The sequence below is a fragment of the Callospermophilus lateralis genome, chromosome 9 (assembly GCF_048772815.1).
Source record: "Callospermophilus lateralis isolate mCalLat2 chromosome 9, mCalLat2.hap1, whole genome shotgun sequence".
Classification (NCBI taxonomy): Eukaryota; Metazoa; Chordata; class Mammalia; order Rodentia; family Sciuridae; genus Callospermophilus; species Callospermophilus lateralis.
In genome coordinates this window covers 67,962,983-67,990,936 of record NC_135313.1, presented here as the reverse complement: position 1 = coordinate 67,990,936, position 27,954 = coordinate 67,962,983, and the positions used below count along the sequence as shown (strand labels likewise).

Genomic DNA, 27,954 nt, shown 5'->3' with positions numbered 1-27,954 from the left:
TGCATTTTCACCTGTATTAACTGGTTTATCCTCATAATAACCCTATAAAGTAGACTACTGTCATTATCACCTCTTTATAGATAAACCAAAGCATAGAATTACATACAAATTACCTGTACAAAATCATTTAGTTGAATGAACATAAGAAATTTGGTTGGATGCCCTGGTATCCTAAGTGACAGTATGTACCTAAAGAATGTGTGTGTGTGTGTGTGTGTGTGTGTGTGTGTGTATGCGCGCGTGCGCACGTGTTAATTCTTATATGGTATTGTGAGAATCACTAGAAATTATTTTGGATGAGATTAGCAGAAGGACTTTTTCTGAACTCAAACTCCATCTTTTCATGTGTTATTTCTAATGTACTTTTCTTCCTTTTATATAGTTGGAATTAGAATAATTTGGACCAAGTTTATTGGTACAGAAAATGATAGAACATGATATTTTTCTCATTTCATTTTTAATTTATAGAGTCAGAATATCTGCTTCTCGTGTTTAAAAACATAAGAACTGAACAGTCAGGACCCTTCCTTGGGCCACCAAGGATTGACACAGAGATCTTTTCAAACTTTACACACAATCATACAGCCTCTGAGAACTGTCCACTGATTTCAGTTATCAGATATGTTGACTCAGAAAGGAACAGTGGCTTTTTTGGCTATCCTTGATGTCTGTGATATACAAAGTAAATATTTTAGATGAAAACATATTTTTCCAATTTGGAATTGACTTACAAATGAGGAAAGTTATTTGTCAGAGAGAGTCCTGATAAAGGCATAAATAACCCACATCCACTTGAACACCTAGCTCTGCAAAAATGTCTCTCCTGTGAGATTGCCATTTTTACATGAGACTTGTAGCTTAGCACTTTCATTGAGTCACAGTTAAAGTGTAAGAGTAAATACACAGCCAGGAATGCAGTAACATATTATGCCCTTTTATCCACTAACATAATATGATTACTTTGGACAGCAGAGAACATGGCCTGAGGAATGGTACACATGACAAACAAGGTGAAAGGAAAGCTATACCACCAGGTTTAGATGGGGTTAAGAGAACTAGGACACTGGACTTTGGGACTGAGGCGAGGGGGGTGGAATAGTTGTCATGAAATGAAGGCAAGGCTACAAGGTGCTTTGGAGGACACATAGGTCCTGAAAAACAAAACAAGGAGAAACACATAGCACGATGTAGTTTGCTTCATTTGTTTCCAGTCTCCTCACTTTCTGACTACAATGCTAGAAATGGCAACAAGTCACATCTAGAAGCATCATATTATAGCTGAAACAGCAGGAGTTACAGGGTCAAAGAGACCTATTCAAATCTAATTCTATCAGCACAGGCTTTTGGATAAGTTACCAAATATTTAGGTTTTCCCATCAATATCATATGGAAATTAAATTATTAGCCTAGAAAACATAAAGTGCCTCCTATCATGCATATAGCTATATGCATGACTTATTTATATGTACAGATAGTAGCTACAGAAATCATATGTATGTGTGTATACCCATTTGCATGTGGGTGTATTCATTTTTACTATAGTGCTATTTTTCTCCCTTATTATGTTTCCTCTACAATAAACTGGCCATATTTTCTCTCTTTTACATTTTAGTCATCTCTTAGTATCCTTGGGCGATTGGTTCTAGGACCTCTTACAAATACTAAAATCTGCCGATGCTCAACTCCCTCACATAAAATGGCATGGTATTTGCATATAATCTACTTGCATTCTCCTGTATTTTTTAAGTCATTTCTGTAACATATATAATACCTGATACAATGTAAGTGCTATGTGAGTAATTATTATACTGTATTCTTTAGGGAAAAATAGTAAGGAAAAAATGTCTGTATGTGTTCAGTTACAGATGGAGTCCCCACCCCCAAAATATTTTCAATCCATGGCTAAGCTAAATCTGCAGATGCAGAACCTGTTTTTATGGAGGGCTCACTGTATATATTTACTTTGAAGCAAAGCAAAGAGAGTGCTAGCATATTACAGAAAGCACTAGGGTTTCTTTTATGTTACATCAAGATGAAAGTTGAGTTTTATATTTTGTAAAAGACTGAAGAATGAACCAGAAAATAGTAGTGATGATGAGCATAATGATGTCAGGTATAGTTCCAGAGTTACCTACATGTTACTTATTTTTCACAACAGTTTTAGTAGGTAAGCTTTTTTGTCTCCATTTCACACATGAGGAAACAGATTTAGAGTGGTTAAGTAAATTGTCCATCGTCTCAGTCAGTAAATGATAGAGCTGTCTAGTACAAAATCCTGTGTTCTGTGACTATGTACAACCAATCTGGCACTTGGGCACAACTTGCATTCTTCAATGTATATTAGGCTAGTAATAGACATCTCCAGTGTCTTTATTTCCCTTTTGCTGACACAGGCCAATGCAGCTGATTGTAGCAGCTACAGCCTGTGTATTCCATTCCTTTAAACCCCTTGTCACCAACTTCCTCACTCCTCTGGCCTCTGATACCCATCATCAAGTGAGCCCAGCTGGAGAATCCTCTAATATCTCTTAATGAGAGCAAGAACCATGCCTGTCCATCTTGCCCAGATCAAGTAGAGTTTCTCAAAATAATAGACCCTCTACTCTGAGAAGCATGAAAGAATGGTGGAAAAGCAAAACAGCCAAACTTCCTGATATGGATGATGAAGAGAGATTGTGGCTAAGGCACACAGAGGTTTACCAAGTATAAATTGTAAAAATTTCCCCATAGCTATAATCTTAGCAATAGTGGTTAGATTATACAGTTATATCAAAACAACTAAAACAGGATTCCAGTGAAATTTCATGTTTGGTACTATACATGGATTATCTTGGAGCCCAACCACCATTTACAAAATGTTTCTCTTAGAAAATGCATTCTGAATGGCAAAATAGCGGGAATATGAATGACTTTTTGGAAAACAAACTATTCATTAATTGAGGTTCATGTAGAAGGCCATACTTTTGTTAGTTGTCTTTGCTTATATTCTCTTCTCAATAGGTTATAAAGTTATAAATAACATGTGGTCAGAAATTGTATTTTCATATGACAGCAGAATGACTTACAATTCTTATTACACATATACAGCACAATTTTTCATATCTCTGGTTGTATATAAAGTATATTCACACCAATTTTTGTCTTCATACATGTACTTTGAATAATAATGATCATCAGATTCCATCAGCATTTATAACCACATGCCCCTTCCTTCCCCTCCCACCCCTGTGCCCTATCTAGAGATCATCTATTCCTCCCATGCTTTGTCTCCCTATCCCACTATGGATCAGCCTCCTTATATCAAAGAAAACATTCAGCATTTGGTTTTTTTAGCATTATCTTCTCCAACTCCATACATTTACCTGCAAATACCATGATTTTATTCTCTTTTATTGCTGAGTAATATTCCATTGTGTATATATGCCACATTTTTTTATCCATTCATCTATTGAAGGACATCTAGGTTGGTTCCCCCTCACACATCAGATAGAGCACTAATCTCTAGGATATATAAAGAACTCAAAAAGCTAAGCACCAAAAAAACCAAAATAACCTAATCAATAAGGTCTAAGGACCTGAACAGACACTTCTCAGAAGAGGATATACAATCAATCATCAAAATATATGAAAAAATGTTCATCATCAGAGAAATGCAAATCAAAACCACTCCAAGATTTCATCTCACTCCAGAAATTGTATTTTATATGGCATAAAAATATAACTGTTCTCAAATCTTTCTTTTTGAAGAATCTAGTATTGATCATGGCATTGTATTCATGCCACTCAGAAAAAAATTGTTTATTGATTATTTGATGTTTGATAGGATTATCACTTTTCACAAAGAATAGTACATCCTGAGATAGCTATGGTTCTGACTTAATTCAGGCTCTATTTTGAATTTCATAGCAGTTATAAATTATCTTTACAATATGATTTACTTATATTTTTAAAATTGATATAGCTATACAATATTAACTATGATGGGTAAGTGGTATAACAATAGATTTGTATGCTTATAATTTTTTCATTTATAATTTAGAGGCAAGTGGTTCTGTTAGGGCCTCTCATTTCAGGAAATACTATAGAGTGGTTGAGTATCACAGAAATATATCTGTCTTGATTTTTGGAATAGTCTATCCTAGTTGCTTGTCAGCTGGAGAAATTCTGTGAGTGGGGAGAAAGGAGCATTTTCATATGTGTTTTGTGTACTGTGACAAAACGCTATTTCAGAAAAGACCTTATTTTGTCTTTTCAGATGTAACTGTGTGGAGCCACATAATCCCAGCAATGATACATTGAAGGAATGGAGGGAATCCAATATTTCAGCCTCTGACATAATTTGGGAGAACCTGACTGTGTCAGTAAGTAAACCACTGAAAAATAAGTCCTGTCTTGAATCACTTACTTTTGTTGATTGACATTCTGAATCAATTATTGCCAGTAAAGTAAAAGTTTTGAATGCATAAAATTTTGAAAGGGATAACTTTAAGTTCCTCCATTTTAGGTATCCATCAGTAAGCTGGGGTTTCACTCACTATCAAATGAGAAGGTTTTTCTAATAGTTTGTTTGTAGGCCTGAATTGCTCTGAAGGCACACATAAAAAGAACAATATGTGTGCATATATTTTAGCTTGCCCATAAATATTTAAGATAGAACTATTTTTAAAAAAAACAATCATTATATATTTATCAAATATTTAAATCATGCGATGAACTGAAAGTACATTAAATATGAGTGCTGTTGACCTAAATGAAATCACATGGCATGACTTGATCTGCCTTCCATGTAAAGAACCCAGAATGTTTTTACTTTACTCTGATACACGGCTCCAGCTGCTCAGAATATATAGAGGGGGAAGGGATACTTTGGGTGGACAAAATCACTTTTCTTAACAGAATTCTGTTACTACCCTCCACAGAGCTTTCTTGTTTCCATTTTATTCTCATCTTCTATTCAAGAAAGGTGACCAACATATTTTTTACCAATAGTGTTAAATCCTATGCCTTTGTTTTATTTTCTTAGTCTTCTTTGCTTGCTTTCTTCTCAGTTGCATTTCTCAGTTCTTCTTTATCTATTTTAATGTTTGTGCATCTCTTTTTACATTTATATTTGCATTCTTTACTTCCATTCAGTGAAATCTTATCATTTGAAAAACTGAAAGTGTCCTGCTTTTTATAAGCATTAAAATCTCTGAGAAGCTCTAGTTTCTTTTCAATTCTTCCCAGTTACAAACATTACAATCCAAAGCTTTAGCATCTTCACCTCCCTATGTAAGCTCAAATTCCATTGTGATCATCAACACAAAACTGCATGAATTCTATCTAGTTCATTTGATCAAACACATGCTATTTTAGTAAGTGGGCCAGATAGTGGTACATAGAAATCTTTATTTGTTGTTATACAGATACAAAACTCAAAACATGATTCTTAGGTGACCTTTTGTCTGTTTTCTCAATTTTCTAAAACACTAAATGTGAGCTTTCAGAATCAAATTACTTATCTTCCATTTAAAATTCTTCTTGACCTGAATTTTACTACCTTTATTCTTATGATAGTCATTTTCTCTAGAATAAGCCTGTACTTACTCTTGTTGTTCTCTTCTGTTATTGTTAGTTAACATTTATTCCTTTTCATCTATTTTTTTATGAGGAAAAAAAATTGCCAGGTTGCTTCTGCTCAGAATCATTTAATTTGGCCAATAAAAGAAAGGATGAGCTGACCAAGAATTATTCAGAATTTAGGCATGGGAACATGGTGGATTTTTTCAGCAGTGGCTCTTCAATCTGCATTCCTGTTTTGTAAACTGTAATGTATCTAAAGAGCCCCTTGCTTGTGTCCCTTATCTTGATGCTCTCTTTAACAAGAAAATCCAAATAATCCCACCTCTGAATTATTTAACATGATAATTTACTCTTTGTGCTTTATATTATTAGAATAATTTAATATTAAATAATAAAATTTATTCTATATATTATCAAATCAGAAATAATAATCTTCTAAAAGATTTATAGCACAATTGATGTGACTAGCCATTCCTTACTGTCTGGTACTAGAAGTTTTCTGATCAAGTGGAGTATGGTGAAAAATATTTTTGCAATCAAAGCAAAGATAATACTTGGTGGTTTTTCTTTTCTTATTTTTGAAGAAGTTTTTTATTAGGTGTCAACATTCTGGCAGAATTTTCAGATCATTTTTCATTAGTTAAAAGCAGTTTTACAATGGGTAATTGCTAATCTTGACCAGCTATAGCTCTTATCACCAAAAAGAATGTTATATAATGGTGGGGGGGGGGGAGGGAAGCAAAACAAAAACCTGTAATTTTTAAGTCGGTGAAGAACATTAAAATTTGTCTTATACTGATTTTTTCCTCAGTATAATCATGACATTCATCAAAGAATTTTATTAATAAAGTGCAGTTAAAGTTTATTATATTTTATGAGTAGTGATATAACATTAAATTTACCTATTATTCATTTGCTAAGTCCCATATTGTTTATTTTTGAGTTGTTAAGTACCTCAAGAATCATAATCTACACCTTGCTAACTAAGCAAGAGAAAATGTCAAAGGACTTTTCTTTGATTATCTCAAACTCCTATATGTAGACTAAGGTTTAAATATTTGATAAATATATGATGATTGTTTTTAAAAAATAGTTCTATCTTAAATATTTACCGGCAAGCTAAAATATATACACACATATATGTATATATCTGAGTTTGACATATATATCAAAATCAGCCATTTTAAGGAATCCCTTTGCAAGGTTACAATATTCATAAATAATTACCTAGAAATTGGTTAAGAATTGTTTTTGTGCCTGAATTACATATGTAGTTTGTACATATATTAGGGGCAGGACATTCATGCCAGCTTTAATAATTTATCAACTTATTTTTTGCCAACTTATAGAATTGTTGAAACTTAGAATGTGTTTGAAGAGTAATTAGTGGAAATCAGTTTGTCAACAAGCATTTTTTGAGAACCCATTGTAAGTGAAACCATATGTTAGACTCAAAAGAAGAGAGCAGGATTTGGAATTGGTTTTGACTTCTAAATTTCAGAATTTGCTGAGTGTGTGTGTGTGTGTGTGTGTGTGTGTATGCGTGTGTGTGCATGAGTGTTGAGAGTACAATTGATATAATGCTGAAAATAAATATTGAACATAGTAATTCATAATTGCATATTTTTAAGTTAGCATCCTGTCTCTTTGAAAGCAAGAAAAGAATAAATAATATTTTCAAATTTGCTTTGAATTAAAATAACAAGACCAGTCTTTGCAATTTATTATGGATTATAAGAGAGAAAAATGATCCTTTAAATGGAATCTGTTTTAAGAATTGAGGATAAGACCTGGCCAAATCCAAGGAATATTTCGAAGACTTTTATACTTGCAAAAAAGCCTGCAAATGCTCACAAATCAATAGATAATGTGCTTATAATGGAACTTTTAGCTCTTCTTTGTGCTTAGCTATTCTGCTTACCCATGATGTTGCTTAGTAATTGCTCTCCAGCATTTCTGGACAGGAGCAGAAGTATAGATTGAAAAAAACCCAAGGATTCATTTTTGCTACTTTATCTATTTTTATAGAGTTTTGAGAGAAAGGAAATTAAAGCTATAATTAAGGCCTGGGGGATTTTTCTGTGGTTTTTCAATTAGCTAAGTTATTGTGTTCTGTACTAGCTTAACATGGATAATTGGAATTCAGCTTGCAAGAAAGGTATCCGCAATTAGTTTAGAATAGGGGACAGACTCTTTTAGACAGTTTGAAGTGTCTCAATCATATTTCTCAAGATTCTTAGGATAGGTGTCTACCCTCCAGTAGATTTTGCTGTTGTTTGCTTGTTTTCAGATGACACTGTGGCTACTTGTGATTTATTCTAGAATCTTTTAAAGGTATTTTTGTTCTGCTATGCAAGGATTCCAGTATTTGAGGTTTGATTCACTGTGAAGACTCTGTTGCTGATCCATCCATCAGTCCATATTTTTCTCTGAGATCTCTTTGTTCTATTGCACAATTTAATTTCTGTTCAGGGACCAGAATACCTCAAGAACCAATAAGGTCACTGGAGCATTTAACTTTTTTTTCTCTTTATTTATCTTTATTCTTAAAATAAAATATAATTTAGTAAGATTATTATCAAATTAAAATAGGAAAAACCCAAATTTCTTTAAAGTCTTTTTATTTTTTCCTTTCAAAATATTTGATGTTTAAAATGCTGTTTTTCTTGAGGAAAAATTTTTTGACTTTGCTGCCACCTCATGGCTAAGGCCGAAATTAGAAATGTTTTTTCAGGGGTTTATAGAAATACAGTAGCAGAAATAAAGATTGTGGGGAAGTCATAGTAAAAATGAAATTTATCTTGCTCAAGTAACTTTTTGCTCACTTGTTCTTTAATCTAAATTCAAGACTCCTATCTCTGACTCACAATTTCATTTTAATAATTATGTATTGTAGTTTGTTGCTGTTGCTTGTCTTTCCAGGTGGTTTAGAGTAGGTAATTTTTCAAATAATTGTTTTTTAATATGTGATCATTTCCACTACAAGAATCTCATTTGTATCTCAGCTTTGCTGACACCCAGCAGCAGTGAGGCCACAACAAATTGCTTAATATCTCTGTACCTCAGTTTCCTCAGATAATGAAATACAAATAATCACATCTACCTATACTATAGGGCAGGTGTGCAATTAATTAAATTGAGGCACTCAAATGCTTTGGCCTTGGGTCTGATGTTGGTAACTATTCACTATCAAATATATCATAATCTTAATAAATAGGGTGTCAGGAACTTAGTAGATATTAGGTTTAAGAAATTTGATAAATCAATAGTCTTGCAGATTTAAATTTAAATTTGTAAGAATAAACATTTTAAAAGGAGTTTGTTTTCAAATTTTACATACTATGTCTTTGATATTGCTCTTTATCTATCCAAACGGAAATCAGAAAGAATCTGTAATATCTGCTTAATCCTTGTGAGAATCATAGGCGAAAAGCTTCAGTTGTTTTAAGCTGCTGCTGATTGGGAGATGTTGTTTTCTGAAAGAAAAAATGCCCAGCTCTTCCTTAACATTTCATTTGCCTTATTTGTGGCAGGAGTGCAAATCACTGCATGGAGAGTATGCTGGACGAGCCTGTGGCCATGATCACCCCTATGTGCCAGATGTTCTGTTCTGGTCAGTGATACTGTTCTTTTCCACAGTTACAATGTCAGCCACTCTGAAGCAGTTCAAGACTAGCCGCTATTTTCCAACTAAGGTACTTTGACTATAATTTTCCTAATCCAAATGTAAGCCAATATACAGCATGTTATGGAGTCCTACATGTTTTAGGACAGAGGAAAGAGCAAGTGATGGAAGGAAAGGGGCCATAAAAGGACTTTTGTATGGCATGCCAGGTTAGAGGCGGGGTGGGGTGAGGGGGTGATAAGGAAGCATTTTGTGATTCAGGTGCCAAGGAGGGCACCAGCCCTGCAGGCTTTTCTCCTGCCAGCCTCAAGGATCAACGCCCACTTTCCCACTTAGGTTTTTGGAAATTCAAAGCACACACTGCATTACTGATTGTCACTTTCTTGCCCAGTGAACGGTGGGAACTATTCCAACCTGACAAATACCTCAGAGGAACCACTCTTACATTCTCTAATTGGGGAAGCCCCTGCAAGACTTATTGGAACACTATTCTCTTTTTCGGCTTTTAAAGCGTCAGTCCCTCCCCCTAACCCTCCATGTTTGCATCTGCATATTTGGAAAGGAAAGTAAACAGAGAAACAGCTTAGTTCAATATTTAACACTGCAAAGTAACACCTATAATGTCTGATTTCGCCAAAAAAAAAAAAAAAAAAAAAAAGTAAAAGAAACAAGGAAACAAGCTTTTTATGGTTGAGCTATAGATTTTGATAAAAATTCTTCTGAGAAAATGTTTCAAGAACTGTTCCCTTCAGAAAGGGCTTCTGTTTTAGTCTCTTTCTTCCCTAAGGTAGAAGATTAATTTCTTCCTACTAAGCTTAATCTGATTAATACAAAATTATTTTTTGTAAGTTTAAACAGTAATCTTAAGCTTTTTAAAAATTATTTGTGTATATAAAGATCCTAAGAAAAAAACAGATCTTATTAATAATTGTGTAAGGATATTTGCTCAAAAATGGATTTTTAAATGAGAAATAACTTGAAAAACTGGCTTATGCAGAATACATTTAAAATTGAAAAATTTTAAATTTGCCTCCTCTGTTGTTTATATTACCAAGTGCCATACTTGTATCATAGATAAACTAAGTGCCATACTTGTATCATAGATAAACTAAAACATTGAGCTTCTTCAATAAAAACAGATACTTTTATTTTACAACGCCTTTGACTAATCATATTAAAATGTTTCCTGTGGGCTTGAAAAGAAGTCCTAAAATTTTTTCCATGCAACCACGCCCAGGTTCATAATAAAGTTAGATTTTAAGTAGGTGTTTTAACAACACAACCGCCATTATATTTATTCCATAATTCTTCATTCTGGAAATGTTAAGTGTGTACTCTCCGAAATGACAGAGATACATAAATATATATTCAGGATCTGACAGACCTAATGGTAATATTACAGTATACATGAAATATATTATGATATTATGTCATAAGGTGTTTATAAAGCGTGACTCTAGATTATGTTCTGAGTACTTATTGGTATTTATAGCTCCTTTAAGTGACAAGTGTTCTTATTATTTTTAGGTTCGATCCATAGTGAGTGACTTCGCTGTCTTTCTTACAATTTTGTGTATGGTTTTAATAGACTATGCCATTGGGATCCCATCTCCAAAACTGCAAGTACCAAGTGTTTTCAAGGTGAATTTATCATAGCACTTAACATCTATCATCTATCTCTCTCTTTCTCTAGGTTCAATCTTCATCAAGATGAAGTCTGTAACCTTAGCACTTCGTATTTTCATGAAAATATATAATATACATCAGTAGAGCAGTAAATTAGCTACGTGTAGTATGTCTAAAACTTTGGTTTAGTATTAAAAATAAATAGTAATCATAGAAATAAAACCCCAAGGATTGCTTGAAAAAAATTCCTGTCAACTTCCATAAAATCAACACTCTAAAAGATCAGGAAGGATTTTGAAGCTAAGGGAAATGCATTATCTTGAGACAGTGAGTAGGGCTTGAAAAATAGATTAAGATAGGCCTAGAACAGAATTCTGGCCTTGAGCCAGTTACTAACCCTCTCTGAACCTCAGTTTTCTCATTTGTAGAGCAGGGGTGGGAAATTCCTCATAGTATTGTTGCCAGAATGAATTTCTTTAAGACTCATCTTCAGCATCATTCATGTTTAGAACCCTATCCCGAGCCTCTGATGTGACAAAATTATTACTCCATCTTCACACAATAGCCTATGCCTACATCTAAAATAAACGACTACATTCTATTGAAATATTTTGTTTATATGTCTTTCGGTGATTCTAAACTGAAAGAAGGTTCTGACTTAGTTATCTTTGTATATCAGTTTTAGAAGAGTAGTCAATGTATTATTTGTTAAAATAAATAAAATTTCCAATTGTAAAGGGTAAATATTGATTTTTTTAACTGTAGGTATTGATTAAGAATATAGATTTTTGAGCTAATTTGTCAGAGTTTAAATTCCATCTCTATTACTTATTATTACTTACTTTGGGACCTTGAGCAATTTACTAGATCTGTATGCCTCATTTTCTTTTAATCATCTTCTTTAGAATGTTGTGAAGAAAAAAAATGAGTTAAAATAGTTAAAGCACTTAGAGTGATGACTGTTATCTTATAAATGCTTCATGAATACCATGAATATTAATTATGGGCCACTCAGTTTGCCAGTTTATAATTAGGGATTTCCTGGTGGTATTTCTAAGACTTAATTTGATTCAGTATCTATTAATCCAGCTGCTAATATGTACACTCATTTACTTTCCTCAGCCTACCAGAGATGATCGTGGCTGGTTTGTTACACCTTTAGGTCCAAATCCATGGTGGACAGTAATAGCTGCTATAATTCCAGCTTTGCTTTGTACTATTCTAATTTTTATGGACCAACAGATTACAGCTGTCATCATCAACAGAAAAGAGCATAAGCTAAAGGTATATTTTAACATCAATTTCAAAATAAGTAATTCTGATTTAACTGATAGTAATCAACTTTGCCTGTATTCTGTATTCATTTGCACATTGAAATACTAAAATCATATTTTGGGGTTCATAATTTTGGGGGGAGTACCAGGGATTGAACTCAGGGCACTTGACCAATGAACCACATCTCAGCCCTATTTTGTATTTTATTCAGAGACAGGATTTCACTGAGTTGCTTATCGCCTTGTTTTGCTGAGGCTGGCTTTGAACTTTTGATCTTCCTGCCTCAGCTTCCTGAGCAGCTGGATTAGTGCCACTGTGCCCATTGGAGTTCATAATTTTTATTGTTTTGCAAGATACTTAATCTTAAAATAAAATGAAAAATTTGTTAGTAGCACTTGGGTAAGCATTAGTCTTAGAACCTTACCTTCAGGACTGAGGAAAAAAAAAACATTGTCAATTTTCTAATTTTAGCATGTTTAACATACTTTAATGAAGTAATTTCGGTTAAGTACAGCTTTACCAACTTATCTTACATCTCGGATTCTCTGTTCCTTTATTTGATCCTAAATATGCCTATTACATGCAATTACGTTGCATTAATTAGTAGAACAAATTACATGTCCAGATATTTCTCGTTTTAATCATTATTCTGTTTGTAATGCCTATAACAACAAAACTCAGTCACAAATATTATAGTTTTTAAGTGATATTGTTTTAATTCTATGGAAAATTTGATAGCTTTTTTTTTTACAAGGAGAATAATTAATTTTGGATATATCTTATATACAGTATTCTGACTCTACGACTCTACCATTTTGCTATTTTGAACAATCATTTTTCACTGGTATTCAATTTTTCTGAGATATGTGATATGAGTACTATCATTTAAAGGAATGTGTTAAATAAAATCAATTAAGTCATTGAATTATTAAAAATAATCAAAATAAGTCCTTGTAAAAAGAGAACATGTTCAATCTTGTTTTGTTCTAGTATCATTGGGGTTTGGGGATTGCCAGCTCACATACTCTTACTCTACGGGGGAAAAATCATTTTCAGAATAACAGAAATCATGGATTTTGTAAATATATTAGAATTATTAAAAAATTAGACTTTTTGGTGAATATAGTAATGAGATAAGAAAGCATAATTATTTGTAATCTTACTAAGGAAGTGTATCTATCTTAAAGAGCTTTCTTCATTCTCTTTGTAGAAAATAACTTAAGATGCTGAATGTTTAAAAGGTATTAATTCAATTTACTTGGGGTTTTTATTAAATAAAATGTTCAATTATTAACGAAATATATTTTAAAACATCTCATAAAATCTTACGAACTAGACCAGTGGAGTGTTGGTCTAGTTTAATACCAGGTGAACAACCAGCTCTCTTATGTAAAAAAAGGAGACCCAGATTTACCATATGTGCTGATTTCCATAGTATGACTATTCCCAACATGGCCATTTTGAACTATCAGTGGGACATAAACTGGCAGGAAAATTCTACTTTTAAAATTTTTATTTGTTTTCATTAACACATCAATTAACCTCAAGAGATGCAAAAGAAGCATTTGATAAAATTCATGATAAAAGCTTTGAAGAATTTAGAAGGATCATACTTCATCAATAAAAAAAATCATATATGATAAACCCACAACTGAAATCTTACTAATTGTGAAAAATCTGAAAGCATTTTTTCTAAGAAACCAGACAAGGGTGTCTTCTCTTGCCACTTCTATTCAATACAGTACTAGAAATTTTAGCCAGAGCAATAGGGCAAGAGAATGAAATAAAAGGAATATGAATAGGAAAGAAGGAAGTCAAATTATCCCATTTACAGGAAAATTTTTTAAAATTAAATAATTTGCTCTCATAAGTTTAGATGGATTGGTTTAATAGTCTCCTTATTTATTTATCTCTTTATTTGTTTCCAGGAAATGAACTCAGGGGCACTTGACCACTTAGCCACATTCCCAGCCATATTTTTGCATTTTATTTAGAGACAAGATCTCACTGAGTTACTCATCATCTTACTTTTTTTAAAGATTTTTTTTATTTATATATGATAGCAGAATGTATTCTAATTCTTATTACACATATAGAGCAAAATTTTTCATATCTCTGGTTGTATATACAGTATATTCACATTAATTTGTGTCTTCATACCTGTACTTTGGATAATAACCTCACTGTTGCTGAGGATGGCTTTGAACTATGGATCCTCCTGCCTCAGCCTCCTGAGCGGTTTTTAATAGTGTCATTTTTTAATATCAATAATTTTAAAACATTTCCTTAAAATATCAGCATTATACAAAATCAAGCATCACCAGGACTTTTTATTATAATGTTACATAGTTACTTGAGTAGACCTATAAAACAAGTTTTAGAACATTATGTTAAACATTGTGTTATCCTGCAATTCTCTAAAATGTAGGAAAACATTTTATACTTAACACCTGTTTATTTTTTAAAAAACTGAAAGCATCTCGGTTTTCTGATTTTAAAGTAAAACATGATTTTGATTTAAAATCAGATAATATGAAAAATTAAAGGACAAAGTTGAAAAACACTATAATTTTATGGCCTAGAGATAATATTGTTTACATTTTGATATATAGTTAAGTAGATATTATCTTTTTCTTCCTTCCATCTGTCCACCTTTCTGTCTTTCTTTCTCATTCTTTCTTTTCTGGGGATCAAACACAGGATAAGTATGTGTTCTACCACTGAGCCCAAACCCTGCAGCCCCAGCTTTAAGTATGTATTTTCATACCATATCTATTCATTTTTTTTTCATAGAAGAATATTATTGTGGAGATCATCCCATTTCAGCAATGTAATTTTTTTTCAGTTTTAGTGACGGCATATAATTACATGACATTAAAAAAAATAAACTAAAAGACTGATATCGTAAGCAGAAAGTTAGCCATTCAGTCATTGATTACCTTTCAAAAGAAGTTTGCTTTAGCCCTTATAGTAAGGGTAGAATTCCATTGATTTTGCTGAAATATTACCCTGTATGTAGGTTATCAGTTAAACTGATTCAGACAGTATCTTCTCCAAGTACTAATGGAGTCATATTAAAACAAACTGGAAGTAAATGAGGATTTGCTTTCAGTGTTATTACCTTTTGAGCCATTCTGTATCCTGGCCCTTTCGAGGTTTCTCAACCTCATGAATTGCCTAGCCCTTGTTCTTGCTCCTCATTCTTCATAAGCCTATTGTAGGCCCTTAACATCACAGCCTTTCCAAAGCTCCAAATCTACATACTGTTCTCCCCTTTTACACACAGTGTTGAATAACCAGAATATAGTAATACATTCTTCAAGTAGTCCTTTCATATACTTGCATTGACAGAATGAAATACAGAACTAAAACATTTAATATTTTTGTCACTGAAATTAACCTGAAGCTACATAAACAAACGTTTTGAATTATGTAAATAACTAACTATGTATTCAGAAGGTTCATATTTTTACTCCTTAGTATCAGAAACTTGGACTTAGTATCAGAGCAAGTCTGGCTTGACTCTGAGCTCTGTGGTATTGCTATCAGTAGAGGAGTCAGTGGGGTCTTGGTTACTCTGAGCCTGAGCACCCTGTCCTTCTTGGATGTAGATAATTTCAAAGCAAGTTTCTTCCATTGGATACATGATTTATCCACAATGAACATTTAATTTTGTTCTATAACCCTTGTCTTCTTTAACTTTGCTTTGCTGATGATTTCTTGTTAACAACAACAAAAATATCACCTCTTAGAACACTGTTTACTTAGAAAAACAGTTGGTTTCATGGCCGCTCTCCCTTCCTGCTGCTTCACTGAAACATTTGCAAAGACTCCTGACTTTGGCTTGAACCACATTTTCACACACACAAAAAAATGTTTCTTGAATATACTTCCAGACCACAAGTTCCACCACATCTCAGCTTTCGTAAGTTTTCTTTTTTTCTGTTTTTTTTTTTTTTAACCTGAAAACTCATTTTTGCTCTGGTTGGAACATTCCCTGAAAATTTTTAATGAGTTTTGTTTTCTAGTTACTGTACTTTTCTAGTTAATATACCAAGCACCTTGTAGACTCTACATCCTATTATCTAAGTCTATATCATAACTCTAAGTCACTCCAGAATTAATTTGTTTTCATCTCTTCCAAACATATTTTAGATATTTTCAATTTCATCATCAGAACTAGTAGCTAGATTTCTTTTAGACAATGTTTCTCATGCCAGTAAAAAAAAAAAAAAAAAATCATTTCGTGAGTGTTACTACATATACAAACCTTGCTGATCTACATAGGCTAAGCCTAACTCACTGGCTAAGTGACTCACTGCAATAAGAATGAGGGAGAACAAAATAAGCAAAACTCTAACTCATTGCATCTTATGATCCTTTGGGTCATAGGAAGAGTGAAAGAAGCTGCAAGTGTGAAAATCTGAAATGAAAAGTATCATATATATTACTTATAGTTATACATATAAATCCATATCATCTCCAGCATTTGTATATTTGTTTGTTTCTTCCTCAGAGAAGTGGGATAGTCATAGGTTAATGGAATCTCTTTAAAAAGCATTGAAAGTAACAGCTTGTTTTTTTTTTTTTTTTTTTTTTTTTTTTAAGCTTACTCTCAGAAAGTGTAAAGAGAAAGACATTATCTTGCAGAAAAGAAAGTTTCTGTTAAGATACAACTATGGGCTTTTCTACATGTTTCTGTAGACAGTTCAGGCTTCTCTTGACATCATTTTTAATAAACAGCAATACAATCCCAGATCACTTGAGTAAATGAATGCGTTTGCAACATTCATTTGGCACCACATTCTCTTGATGATTATGGCATTTGATATGTTCTTTTTTGCCCTCTTTGTCAGCCTGGTTCTTCATGTCAATCTATAGTCTTTTATGTGGTTAACTTGACAGATGCAGGAAATTGCTGCCAAGCTTTGAAATGAATTTTTTCAGCAGTGGCATCTGGGTATCAGATGGTCCTCTTGGCTGGCCTCTTGTCTTGCTGCATGTTGGTTTTAGTGGGGTCTGGTGTAGCATCACCTGTTGCTATGCTCCCTTTTCCTCCCATATGTCCATTTTCCGTGATTCATGGATGAATGTGAGAATAAAAACTCCAGTTCTGTCTTTATTTGAGAAAAAAAAGTCTACAGAAATATGTTAGAAGGTGCAGAGTTCTCTCTCTGACAAAGGGATAGTTCCCTTTGGCTGGCATGCCTATCAGCTAATAATTTGGTTACAAAGACCAAGTTTTTAAAGGCACTTCTAATTAAAGGCAAGAATAAAGTTGCTGATTAATTAGTGGAAGTGCCAGAACGACTTTATTTCCTTTGGTTTGCATAAAATCAAGATGCCCCCATTGTTGTATGGCATAATGAGGAGGAAGTTGTCTTGTTTTTTTTAAATGATATATTTGTATATAACAAAGCTAGCTTTCTAAATTTTAAAAGGAAATTATTCCCTCTGAAAAAAATTGTTTTGTTCATTTTCACCAATCCAGAATGACACTGTTCACATTGTATCACATTATAAAATCACTCAATAGGAGTTATAGAAAATCTCCATCATAAGGAAGATCTTCCTCCCATTATTAAATTGTAGTGAACATGGTTCCTGAGCAAGTCCAGGATGTGCTAAAAGCACAAACTAGACTCTGATGTTCATCTTGTGGCCACCAGAACTTCTTACATCCTCCATCCTTTCCTAGCAGCACCACAGCTTTGCTACAAGCTTCAGGGGCACATTCACAACCATTCCTTCAGATTTAGGGCCTTAAGGAGGTAGATCCTTCACTCACCTTTATCATTGTCTCTCAGTCCCTAAGACAAAACATTTCTGGAACTGCTTAGGGCAAACTCTAAAGGAATCAAAATTTGAGTTCTATATGACAGAAGCACATCTTCCAAAATGTTTGCAGAAGGGTCAAGGGACCACATTATAGCCCCAGTAAAACACCTTCCTACTGCCTTTTAGGTTATGCTGACACCAGGATTCTCTTCCCATTTTCCAGATCTTTTAATGAAAAATCTTCCCTGCATTGCTTACAAAAGAAAGTTTCCAGAATCATATCCATCAGGGGAATAGTTCTAGTGAACATTTTAGTGAACTGTAGCATTGCCCCAGATATCAGATGACTCAAGGAAGTGCATCACTGAGCTGGTGACAACATGGGGACGTGGGGGGGGGCTGTTAGGTGGATTCCCCACCCCCTTTTGTCATTTTTAATGATTTAGCAGGGATAAACAAAAAAGAAAGGAAGTACCAGTAACTTTGAGAATCTTTTTTTTTTTAGAGAAAATAATTAACAAAACAAAATAACAGAAAATGCTACTATGACACATATGCAACAAATAAGATTCATACTTTAGACTTTTGTATTAACTACAAATTGCTTGTAGTTTGACAAAACTGCCTCCAAAAATGCCAAAGTTGTTTTATTGAAGAATTGGTCACTGCTGCTCATGGTCAGATCAAATTTAACTGTTATATCTTATTTTATGATTAAAATAATTAAGTTTAATTCTAAGAGAAGTTTCAATGATATATATTTCCTTTTAAAACAAGTCAATCTGTAACTTTTATTGGTTACTTCATGTGTGTTAATTATTGTGCTAGAAACTGTGAAATATTGAGAAATTATATGGCAGATTATCTGTTCTTAAGAAACATAGTTTTATTGAGGAGCATTGAAACAAAATGAGTACAAAAGAAAAATGTGTTATCCAACTGCTAGAATGTAATGATACTTAATGATCATTGAGTGCTCTCCATAGACCATACATAATACTAAATGATTTTCAAAACTAAATAATTCAATTCGCATGACAACCCAGTGATGTGCTTTCTGTTATCATCACCAGTTTTCAGATAGGTGACACAATAGACAAAGAGATATACCTAAGGTCATTGGTTGAGCTGGCATTTGACCCCAGGCCATTGGTCTCAGAACCTATTCTTTTAACCACTTTATTATACTGCCTCTGATGCAGTGGTATCTTTGCAAAATTAAAAATAAGAATTGGAACATAAAATAGGCCAACTCTTTGCTACCTCAGAGGTTTTACCCTTTAAGTTCCTGCAGGACCCAGTGAGAGAGGGGAGCAGTGCTCTTGCCCATCCTCGTTCTCCCTCAGAGAATGGACCTAATCACCTATTGATATCAGCCTCCTCATATCTATCCCACTTATTTTCCTTTCTTAAACTTTCTGTGAAGCACTTAAATTTGCAACACCTGGAGGTTAATGATAGTGGAGTAGAAATACAGAGGAGATTAGTAACATCAGAATGGAAGTACAGAGGAGATAGAAAATATAAAAACTATCATTTTAAGAAAGACTGATATTTTTCTAGTGCTGAAAGAAAAACTTTTTGAACTCGATCACACTATATTGAGATAAATTGAACATAAAAAGGGAGCCTTGGTTCTATGATATTACTCTTCCCAATGAAAAGCCACCCACTGAGATATCAGAGAGCAACTGGAAAAATGTTTAAGCATTTACCTGGAGAAGATCCACTGTGGAGGGCCTTTGGGATATTATCAGGATGAGGATTCTATTCACAATCAGGCCATCCTTTAGCCGTTTTATTGATGGTTCCTTTTCTTTCTGCTTTTTAACAGAAAGGTTGTGGGTACCATCTGGATCTATTAATGGTGGCCGTCATGCTTGGAGTATGCTCCATCATGGGCCTGCCATGGTTTGTGGCTGCCACGGTCCTTTCCATCACTCATGTCAACAGCCTGAAATTGGAATCAGAATGTTCAGCTCCAGGAGAACAACCCAAATTTCTTGGCATTCGGGAACAAAGGGTTACTGGGCTTATGATTTTTATTCTCATGGGATCATCTGTCTTTATGACCAGCGTTCTGAAGGTAATGGAATGTTTTTATGAGTTTGAGAGAAAGCAGAAAATGCATATTTAAAGATTTCACTTGAATCTAAGGAACATATTACAAATATTGTATGGTATGTGATGAAAGTGATGAATTTTTTTTATCATGTTTATGCAATTCTTCTTAAACTAAGAAGGGAAGAAATTATGTCCTATAGTTTAGAATCCTTAGATATATAAAGGTTTTCAATGGAAAAATAAAAATCATTGTGTAAACTATTATAATAATTTTGAAATGATGATCAAGCTTTGGAAAAACATCACTCATTTCTGATTGACTGTGACCTGAATTCACTTTTAGGATACTTCACAAACTGAAGTTTCTGATTTTTTATCAATGGAAAGATATATTAGCAACTAATATTACCTGCTATAAGTTAGCTGTGTAGAAATGAGCATAGCCATGCTTGTGGTCAAATATCCAGTTTTACACTTTAAGTGCTCCATAAAACTATTGCATGGACATCATCATTACATATACTTACTTTTTTACATTTAAAATATTTTAATTCATTTTGAAGAGCACTACATAGTACTTATTTTGTCATGTAATTTGGCAGATATTTCTGAATTATGTTAATTTCACTAAAAATTATAACTCATTTTAGTTGCCTGTAATTTGAAAATTTTATTGAATTATTTAATAATTTTCACAAGTTTACTTGTATTTAATCACTGAAATTTTTGCAAGAATTAATTCATTTCGTGTAAGTAATTATAAAGGTGGATGGTAATGAGCTATTTCAATAAAAAGAGATAGTATGAACAACACATGATTACAAATATCTACTATAATCTAGGAACAACTTTTCAGTGTAAGATCTATTCTTCCTCTTTTAATCCAAATATCTTGCCATTGTGAAATAAAATTTAAATTGTCTTTCAAGTTGCATAACAGTTATTTTTTATTGTTAAATAAAAATATTAATAATTGTTAAAACTCTTATTTATTGTGCATGATGTGGTTTCTGAAATAGTTTTTCACCTATTACATATTGATAAGAACCCTATTGTTATCATCGATTTTTAGATAATGAACAACTAAAATAATTTACAATAAGCTTCCAAATAATTTACATAAGCTTCCAAAGTGCTGAAGGTCTGATTTGAATCCATGTCTTCTGGTTCTGTATTATATTGCTTCAAAAATACATTTTGTATCTGTTTCCACCCCCACTTTTGGCTAAATGAAAAACAGCATGCCAATGTATTGGAAAATAATTTGTGCCTTTTCTCTAATTGCTCTTTTACAGTTTATTCCCATGCCAGTGCTATATGGAGTATTTCTTTATATGGGTGCTTCATCTCTAAAGGGAATTCAGGTAAGCTACTTACAATACTACAGGCACATCTGTCATGACTTATCTTAGGGTTTGTTGATGTTGTGTCATATGACAGCTGAGAAAACAACATCATCTGAAGAGTGGTTTTCAGACCACAATTAAATTGTTCAAACTTTTCAGAGTTGCAAAAGTTAAAAAAGACCCTCTCCAGCATCCAATGTTCTTAATCTTAGGGTACTTTTATTTACCATAAATATATTAATATTTTAAGAAGTTTAGCATTTATACCTTTTATTGATATTAACAGCAGTACCTTTCAAGATATATCCAAATACTTACAGTCTTTGACACTTTAATCATATTTATGGACATCTATCCATGACAATAGAAAAATATGCACAAAAATGTTCATTCTAATACATGTTATTATTATCCAAGAGCAGTAAAATGAGTAAGCAATTAAACAGTTACTGAACATTGATAATTATGATGCCTACCAAGGTAATATGATAAAGATGCTTATGATGTAATACAAAGTGAAAAAGTACCTACCGTATGTTTATAAAGCTAATAGATTGAGTTGGATTAAAATGAAAGGTGGAGGAAAAAATGTGTTAAGATAGTGAGATCCTGGATGACTTTTTTCCTTTTATATTTTTTTCTGTTATTACAACTGTATCTATAGAATTATTTTAAAGATATAGGGTAAGGCAGTTTCAAATATAAAAGAAATTTTATACATTGTTAAAATATTGGTTAAATTATTGTGTTAGGCACTTTATTAGTTTTCCGTGGTTGGCAAAAATTTACTTTACAATCCCATAGCTCAAAACAACAAATCTTTATGAGCTCACAGTTTCTGGGGGTCTTGAATTCAGGAACAGATTAGTTGGGTGGTTCTGGTTCAAGATGACTCATGTGGGCCTGTCAGGATGTTGTCAAGGGCTACAGACATCTGGAGCCTCCACAATGTTGCAAGATTTACTTCAGGATGACATATCACATGGGCATGGGCAAGAAGCATCATTCCTTTGTGGATTTTGGTTGGAGATTTCAGTTTTCTTGCCACAAGGGCCTCTCCATAGGATACTTAAGTGTGCTCACAACAGGGAAATAACTCCCAGAGAAAGGAAGTTCTAATGACTTTTGACTTACTCTCCAGAATTGCATGTAGTCATGCTTCATATTTTCTATTTGTTAAAGGTAAGTACACTCTTTTAAGTCTAGCTTTGAGCACAAGAGAAATGAATTAAGATGTCATCTTTTCAAAGATAAGAATATCAAAGAATTTGTGGACACATTTAAAACTCTCTACAAGTGTATTCTAAATAATTGTGGATGCTATTGGCAAATTCTTCCTGCTTATTTCTTTTATGATGTTTTATGGGTTGGATAGTGAATGTTCCCTCAAAATTCACATCCATCTGGAATCTCAGAATATTATCCCATTTGTAAATAGGGTCTTTGCTGATGTAATCAGATACTTGGTACACTCCCAGTCTAATAACTGGGGTCCTTATAAGCCGAGAAGAGGACACACAGAAACACAGGAAAGAGAGGCTACATGAAGGTGGAAGAAAAGATTGGAAGTTTGCTGCCACAAGGCAACAATGCCAGGAGCCCCAGGAGCTGGAAGAGGCAAAGGAAATTTTCTTCCCTAGGGCCTTCAAAAGAATCATGGCACTGCCAACATTCTGGTTCAGATTTCTGGCCTCTGCAACTGTGAGAGAATAAATTTCTATTGTATTAAACCAGAAAGTTGTGATAATTTGTTATGGCATCTCCAAAAAACAAATACAGATTTCTACTTAATTTTACCTTTGAATAATCTTATTTTATAACTTAATATTATTTAACCAAACCACTTCAATATTCCTGAAAAAGAGATCAAATTCAAGCCTTATTCACTGAGTAGTTTTGTTTTTTGTTACCTAAGAGAAAAATATAAATTACAGCTTTTTCTATGACATAGCTGGTCCCATTGCTGTTCAGAACATACAGAAGAACAGTCACTTGACTGAGGAACAGCACCATGGGTCTTTGTTCCTGAGTGAATGGCCAGTTTCTGACTTTGAGAATAGCAGCATATAAGCCTTTGGACTGTGCTAGGTATCAGAATTGAGGTGTAACTTCAATGCAAAGTCATTGTAAAATCACTGAATACACAAAGATGGTATGTCTTTGTTCATCTTGACTCTGGGTAAAATTAACTCGGGAGAGGGGGATGGTTGAGAAGTGTTATGTGTTTAAATTTTCCTGGGATATGATTTCATTTCTTCATTTTAAAGTGTCTTTTGATAGAACTGAATTGGTAAGGCAGATAAGAAAGAGTATGGAAGAGGTTTTATTTATTTGTTTTTCTGGATTTTTTTTAAATTGCCTTTGGCAAAAGTTCCATGAGTACTAATTTCATCTGTAAGTGAAAAGTATTTATTATTAGGCCCCAGGCTCACATAAATACAACAGCAGAAGTTTAAGAAACAAAGTAAAATCATTTTGATAGGTTTCAACAGATTTCCCCCCCTAATTCAACTCATATGATTTTATACCCATGTGGTTTAGAATTAAACAAGAATGTCAAGTTTTGGAATTATTTGGGAAGTGATTCTTTGAAATAAAAATTGAAGAAAACATTAACAAAGCCCTATGAGTTAAGTAAAATGAGTTTTAAATACACAAATGAACAGCAAAACAGGGTACACCTGGACAAATAGCATCTCACACTGAGAAACAAGCTTAGTGAAAATTTAAGTGAGCTCCACACTCAGCAGGTGAAATTCCTAATGGGAATGGTAGCTAACTGGGCAGGGAAATGGAATATTGACATTATGATATAATAAAAGCCAAATGCAAAACTTAAAATACATCTATCATGAGTAATAATAATTAAATGTGTTAAATAGCTATGGTTCAAGGAATTTGTTACTTTGTTACCCTATACATTGAAAAAAATCTATATATTACCTTATGAGCAATATTAAGAAACTTTTATGTAGGTTTCTGAATGTGAAACATGGCAGAAAAAACAGATCACAGTGTTCTCATGAACGCTGTTTCCGTATTCAGATATATAACCACATCTATATTCATTCTAACACTTTGGGAATCCAAAGTAAAGCAAATGTGCCACTTAAACAATAACAATTGAAGCACCCACACACTGAAGTACACTTATGCAATAACATAGCTTCATAAATGGAGAAATGGTAGTTAGGGAAAATTAGTTGTATAGAAATGGAAATTTTCAGTTGTAAGCCAAAGGATTTTATTTCTCCCCTATTCTTATCTTTACTGTGCCCAAAGTTTTATTTGTATGCTTAATGATTTCTAATTTTAAGAGATATTTGAGAAGTATTAAATAAAGAGACCTAATGGTATGTGTATGGACAATATGGAGAGAGATGAACCAGGAATGAGTTTAGCACTTAGTACTCTTAATAGAAAGTTTCCATAAGTGTTTTGGAAGATAAATGAATGGACACTGGATGAATTAATGTGCACACGATTCTGGTTTAGATAAGTGGGAGGAGGAAGGTCCTGCATTCTGTAAGATAGAATACAGAAGGACAGAGGTTTATATTGAGTCTGGAATTTCTAGTATATAAACAAATAGGGTTTGGTAAAATAGGACCCTAACAGTTTGATTATGGTCAGTTGTTCCTCTTCATATTTGAGTAAGTTTGAAATATATGACGAAAACTGCTAGTTCTTTCTTATAAGTTAACTAAGAATATTACTAATTTTAATGTTACCCTTTTGACAATACATATATTATTGTAGAAATGGCACAAAGAAGAACAGTGACTATGATTGAAAGTCATAGTATTTTCTAAATAATAACCTCATGCCAGAAATTGAAAATGGCAAAAATTTCAGAAAAACTAAAATGACCACCACAAAATAAAATTACTATGCACTACAAAGTGTTACTAAGTAAAATGTGAGGAAGATTTAAGCTTCTGGTGAAATTTTAATTTATTAACTTGGGTGCTTGATAAAAATGACCTCAAAGTCAAAGCTACAACAGTAATGCAGTCAAAAATAATGCTACTACATGGCAAAATTGAAAAAGAAAATAACATTGATTTATGTAAAATAATTCAAATAAAATGATTAAAAATCATAAATGGTTTGACAGTGCAATATAGTATATTAGTCAAGAAGTTAAAATTGAGTTAAAATTCTCTCTGGAAAACACTTTATTAACAAAAATTTATATAGATTAAATCTTTTTTTCTTTTGTATATGTAGATTTTACTGGAGGTTTGGGGTGAATGCTAATGGAGGATAAGCATACCCAATATGGAGAAAACAATTTAAACTATGAATATAAGTAAACCTGATCTTAATGATCTCTTTGGATATCTCTGTCACCAAGAACTTTGTGAAGTTTGAATGGCCAAACCTTAAAAATTTTTAATAACACAAAATTGTATATCTATATGAGGTTGATTATATTATACAACATACACTGATGAAATCAGGATGATTAACATTTTCATCCCATTATCATTTGTGTTTTGAGTCTTTGAACTTTTCTTTTCTAGCCATTTTTAAAAATATATAGTTGGTCATTGTGAGCTATAGTCACCTCATTGTGTTTTAGAACACTAGAACTTATTACTTTTTCTGTTTTGATACAACCTATTGAATCCTTTACTATCTTTCCTCCTCGGTTTTTAGTCAGGTTTTTTTTTTGTGTGTGTGCTATAATCAAAAGATTTGGCAAGAGCAACTGTAGAGGAAGAATTTAGTACTCATGGTTTTGGAGGTCTCACTCCGTTGTTCTGGGCTTAAGGTGAGGAAGAATATCATAGCAGAAGGGCATGGCAGACGAAAGCAGCTCATGACATGGTACCAGGAAGCAGAGAGAGAAAGAGAGCTCACCCCAAATGCAGGACCCCTAAGACCTGTCTCCTCCAGTCACGTCCTACTTACCTACAATTAACTTCTGTTAATCCATATCAGAGGATTAAGCCACTGATTGGCTCACAGATCTCATAATCCAATCATTTTGTCTCATATATAGGTTAAATATTTATGGTTAAGAAGTTTGTGTTTGTAAAGACAGCATCAAAACCCTTGTTGGGGATCTAAGTGGCAAAAGGAGCAGAGTTCAAATAAGGAACTCAGAACATCCTCCACAGCAGCTGGGTGGGGTCTGGAACTCAGAGAGGTAACTGAGGGAGACAGCCAGTTTGGGAGTCATCAGGAAGTATGTTAAAGTAGAAAGATGAGCCATTCCAGGATAGAAGAGAACTGAGCTTGGGAGTACAGGAATCCTCAGTATTTGTGGAGGAAAAAGAGGAGATTGTGATGTGACAAGGAAAAGTGAATAAAGATGACCTTTTGCCCTCAGGACTCTGCTCTCCAAGGTAGCACTGACTTTGGCTTTACTATTTAGCATTTAGCACTGGCATTACTGTTGTTATACTCTACAACCTGTGCGGTTGTAAACTAAAATTGTAGTATTTCAGTGTGGTGTATCAATCTCATTGATGTCCAATTATCACAGATCATCATGTCAACCTAAAATTTGGGGACTATATTAAATATCTGCCTTTCTATTTCTATTGTTGTCTTATTACTAAATGTAATTTAGTCTGTCTTTTAGTTATTTGATAGGATAAAGCTCTTCTGGATGCCTGCAAAACATCAACCTGATTTTATATATCTACGGCATGTACCACTCCGAAAAGTTCATCTCTTTACAATTATTCAGATGAGTTGCCTTGGCCTTCTGTGGATAATAAAAGTTTCAAGAGCTGCTATTGTCTTTCCCATGATGGTATGAAACTTGTACCCACTCTTTTCCTCTGATTTTGGGGTCCCTTTGGAAACACATTAACTAAAATTGGAACAAAAGAGTCTGATTAGAAACCTTAGTATGGGGTTTGAACAACCATTGGAAACCCTACTATAAACTTTGGCACTAAAATTAGTGACAAAGATAGGGACTGAAAATGATCATGAATTTCAGTGATTCATATTAGTTTTGTCTATATTATTCTGAATGTTTGTTATAAAACTAGGTAATTTACCCTAGGTGAAAAAGTATAAACTTTCAAAATTTTGCATCAGGAGCATTTTTAAGTGAAATTTAATTAAATATTTCCAAGAAGTTTCAAATACTTCAAAAAATATAGTGAATTTAATGGTGTAATTTTTAAAATTCTCAACATGAATATACATATTCATCTCAAGGTTAAGGTCAGCCCTAATCAAACTGACTCATTTCTACCAAAAACAATTGAATCTATATTTCCCACTTTTATTCTTTAAATCTTAAGCTGTTTTATTATTTTCTTCAGGTGTTAGCCCTGGTATTTGTAAGAAAGTTGATGGACTTCTTATTTACCAAACGAGAACTCAGCTGGTTGGATGATTTAATGCCTGAGAGTAAGAAAAAGAAACTAGAAGATGCTGAAAAAGAAGTAAGTCAGAGAAAAAGCAATGTTTTATAAAGAAGAAGAAGAAAAATAAAAGAAAGAAAAGAAAATCAGTTGCTCCTTGCAAAACTAAATTAATATAGTTATCATTAGACAGTTATTACAAACAACCATGATGGACAGATTCGGAAGTTCAGTTTTTAAAATCATGAAGATTTAACCAGAGACAGAGGGCACCAAGATCTCACCTTAGGAAATCCAATCTGTATGAAATATACAAATACTTTGTGCTTAATTAACTTCCAAATCA

General features: G+C 33.2%; 1 protein-coding gene across 3 annotated transcripts in view; it reads left to right on the top strand.

The window, feature by feature from the left end:
* The window catches only part of Slc4a10 (solute carrier family 4 member 10), a 194,389-nt gene that overhangs the window by 149,510 nt on the left and 16,925 nt on the right, over positions 1–27,954 (top strand). For all 3 annotated transcript variants that reach the window (XM_076866182.2, XM_076866180.2, XM_076866181.2), the window contains 8 exons: positions 4,256–4,361; positions 9,096–9,257; positions 10,715–10,828; positions 11,936–12,097; positions 19,701–19,952; positions 21,226–21,294; positions 26,870–27,043; positions 27,567–27,689. In XM_076866182.2, the coding sequence (XP_076722297.2) occupies positions 4,256–4,361; positions 9,096–9,257; positions 10,715–10,828; positions 11,936–12,097; positions 19,701–19,952; positions 21,226–21,294; positions 26,870–27,043; positions 27,567–27,689 (1,162 nt within the window). The remainder of the gene's footprint in view (positions 1–4,255; positions 4,362–9,095; positions 9,258–10,714; positions 10,829–11,935; positions 12,098–19,700; positions 19,953–21,225; positions 21,295–26,869; positions 27,044–27,566; positions 27,690–27,954) is intronic.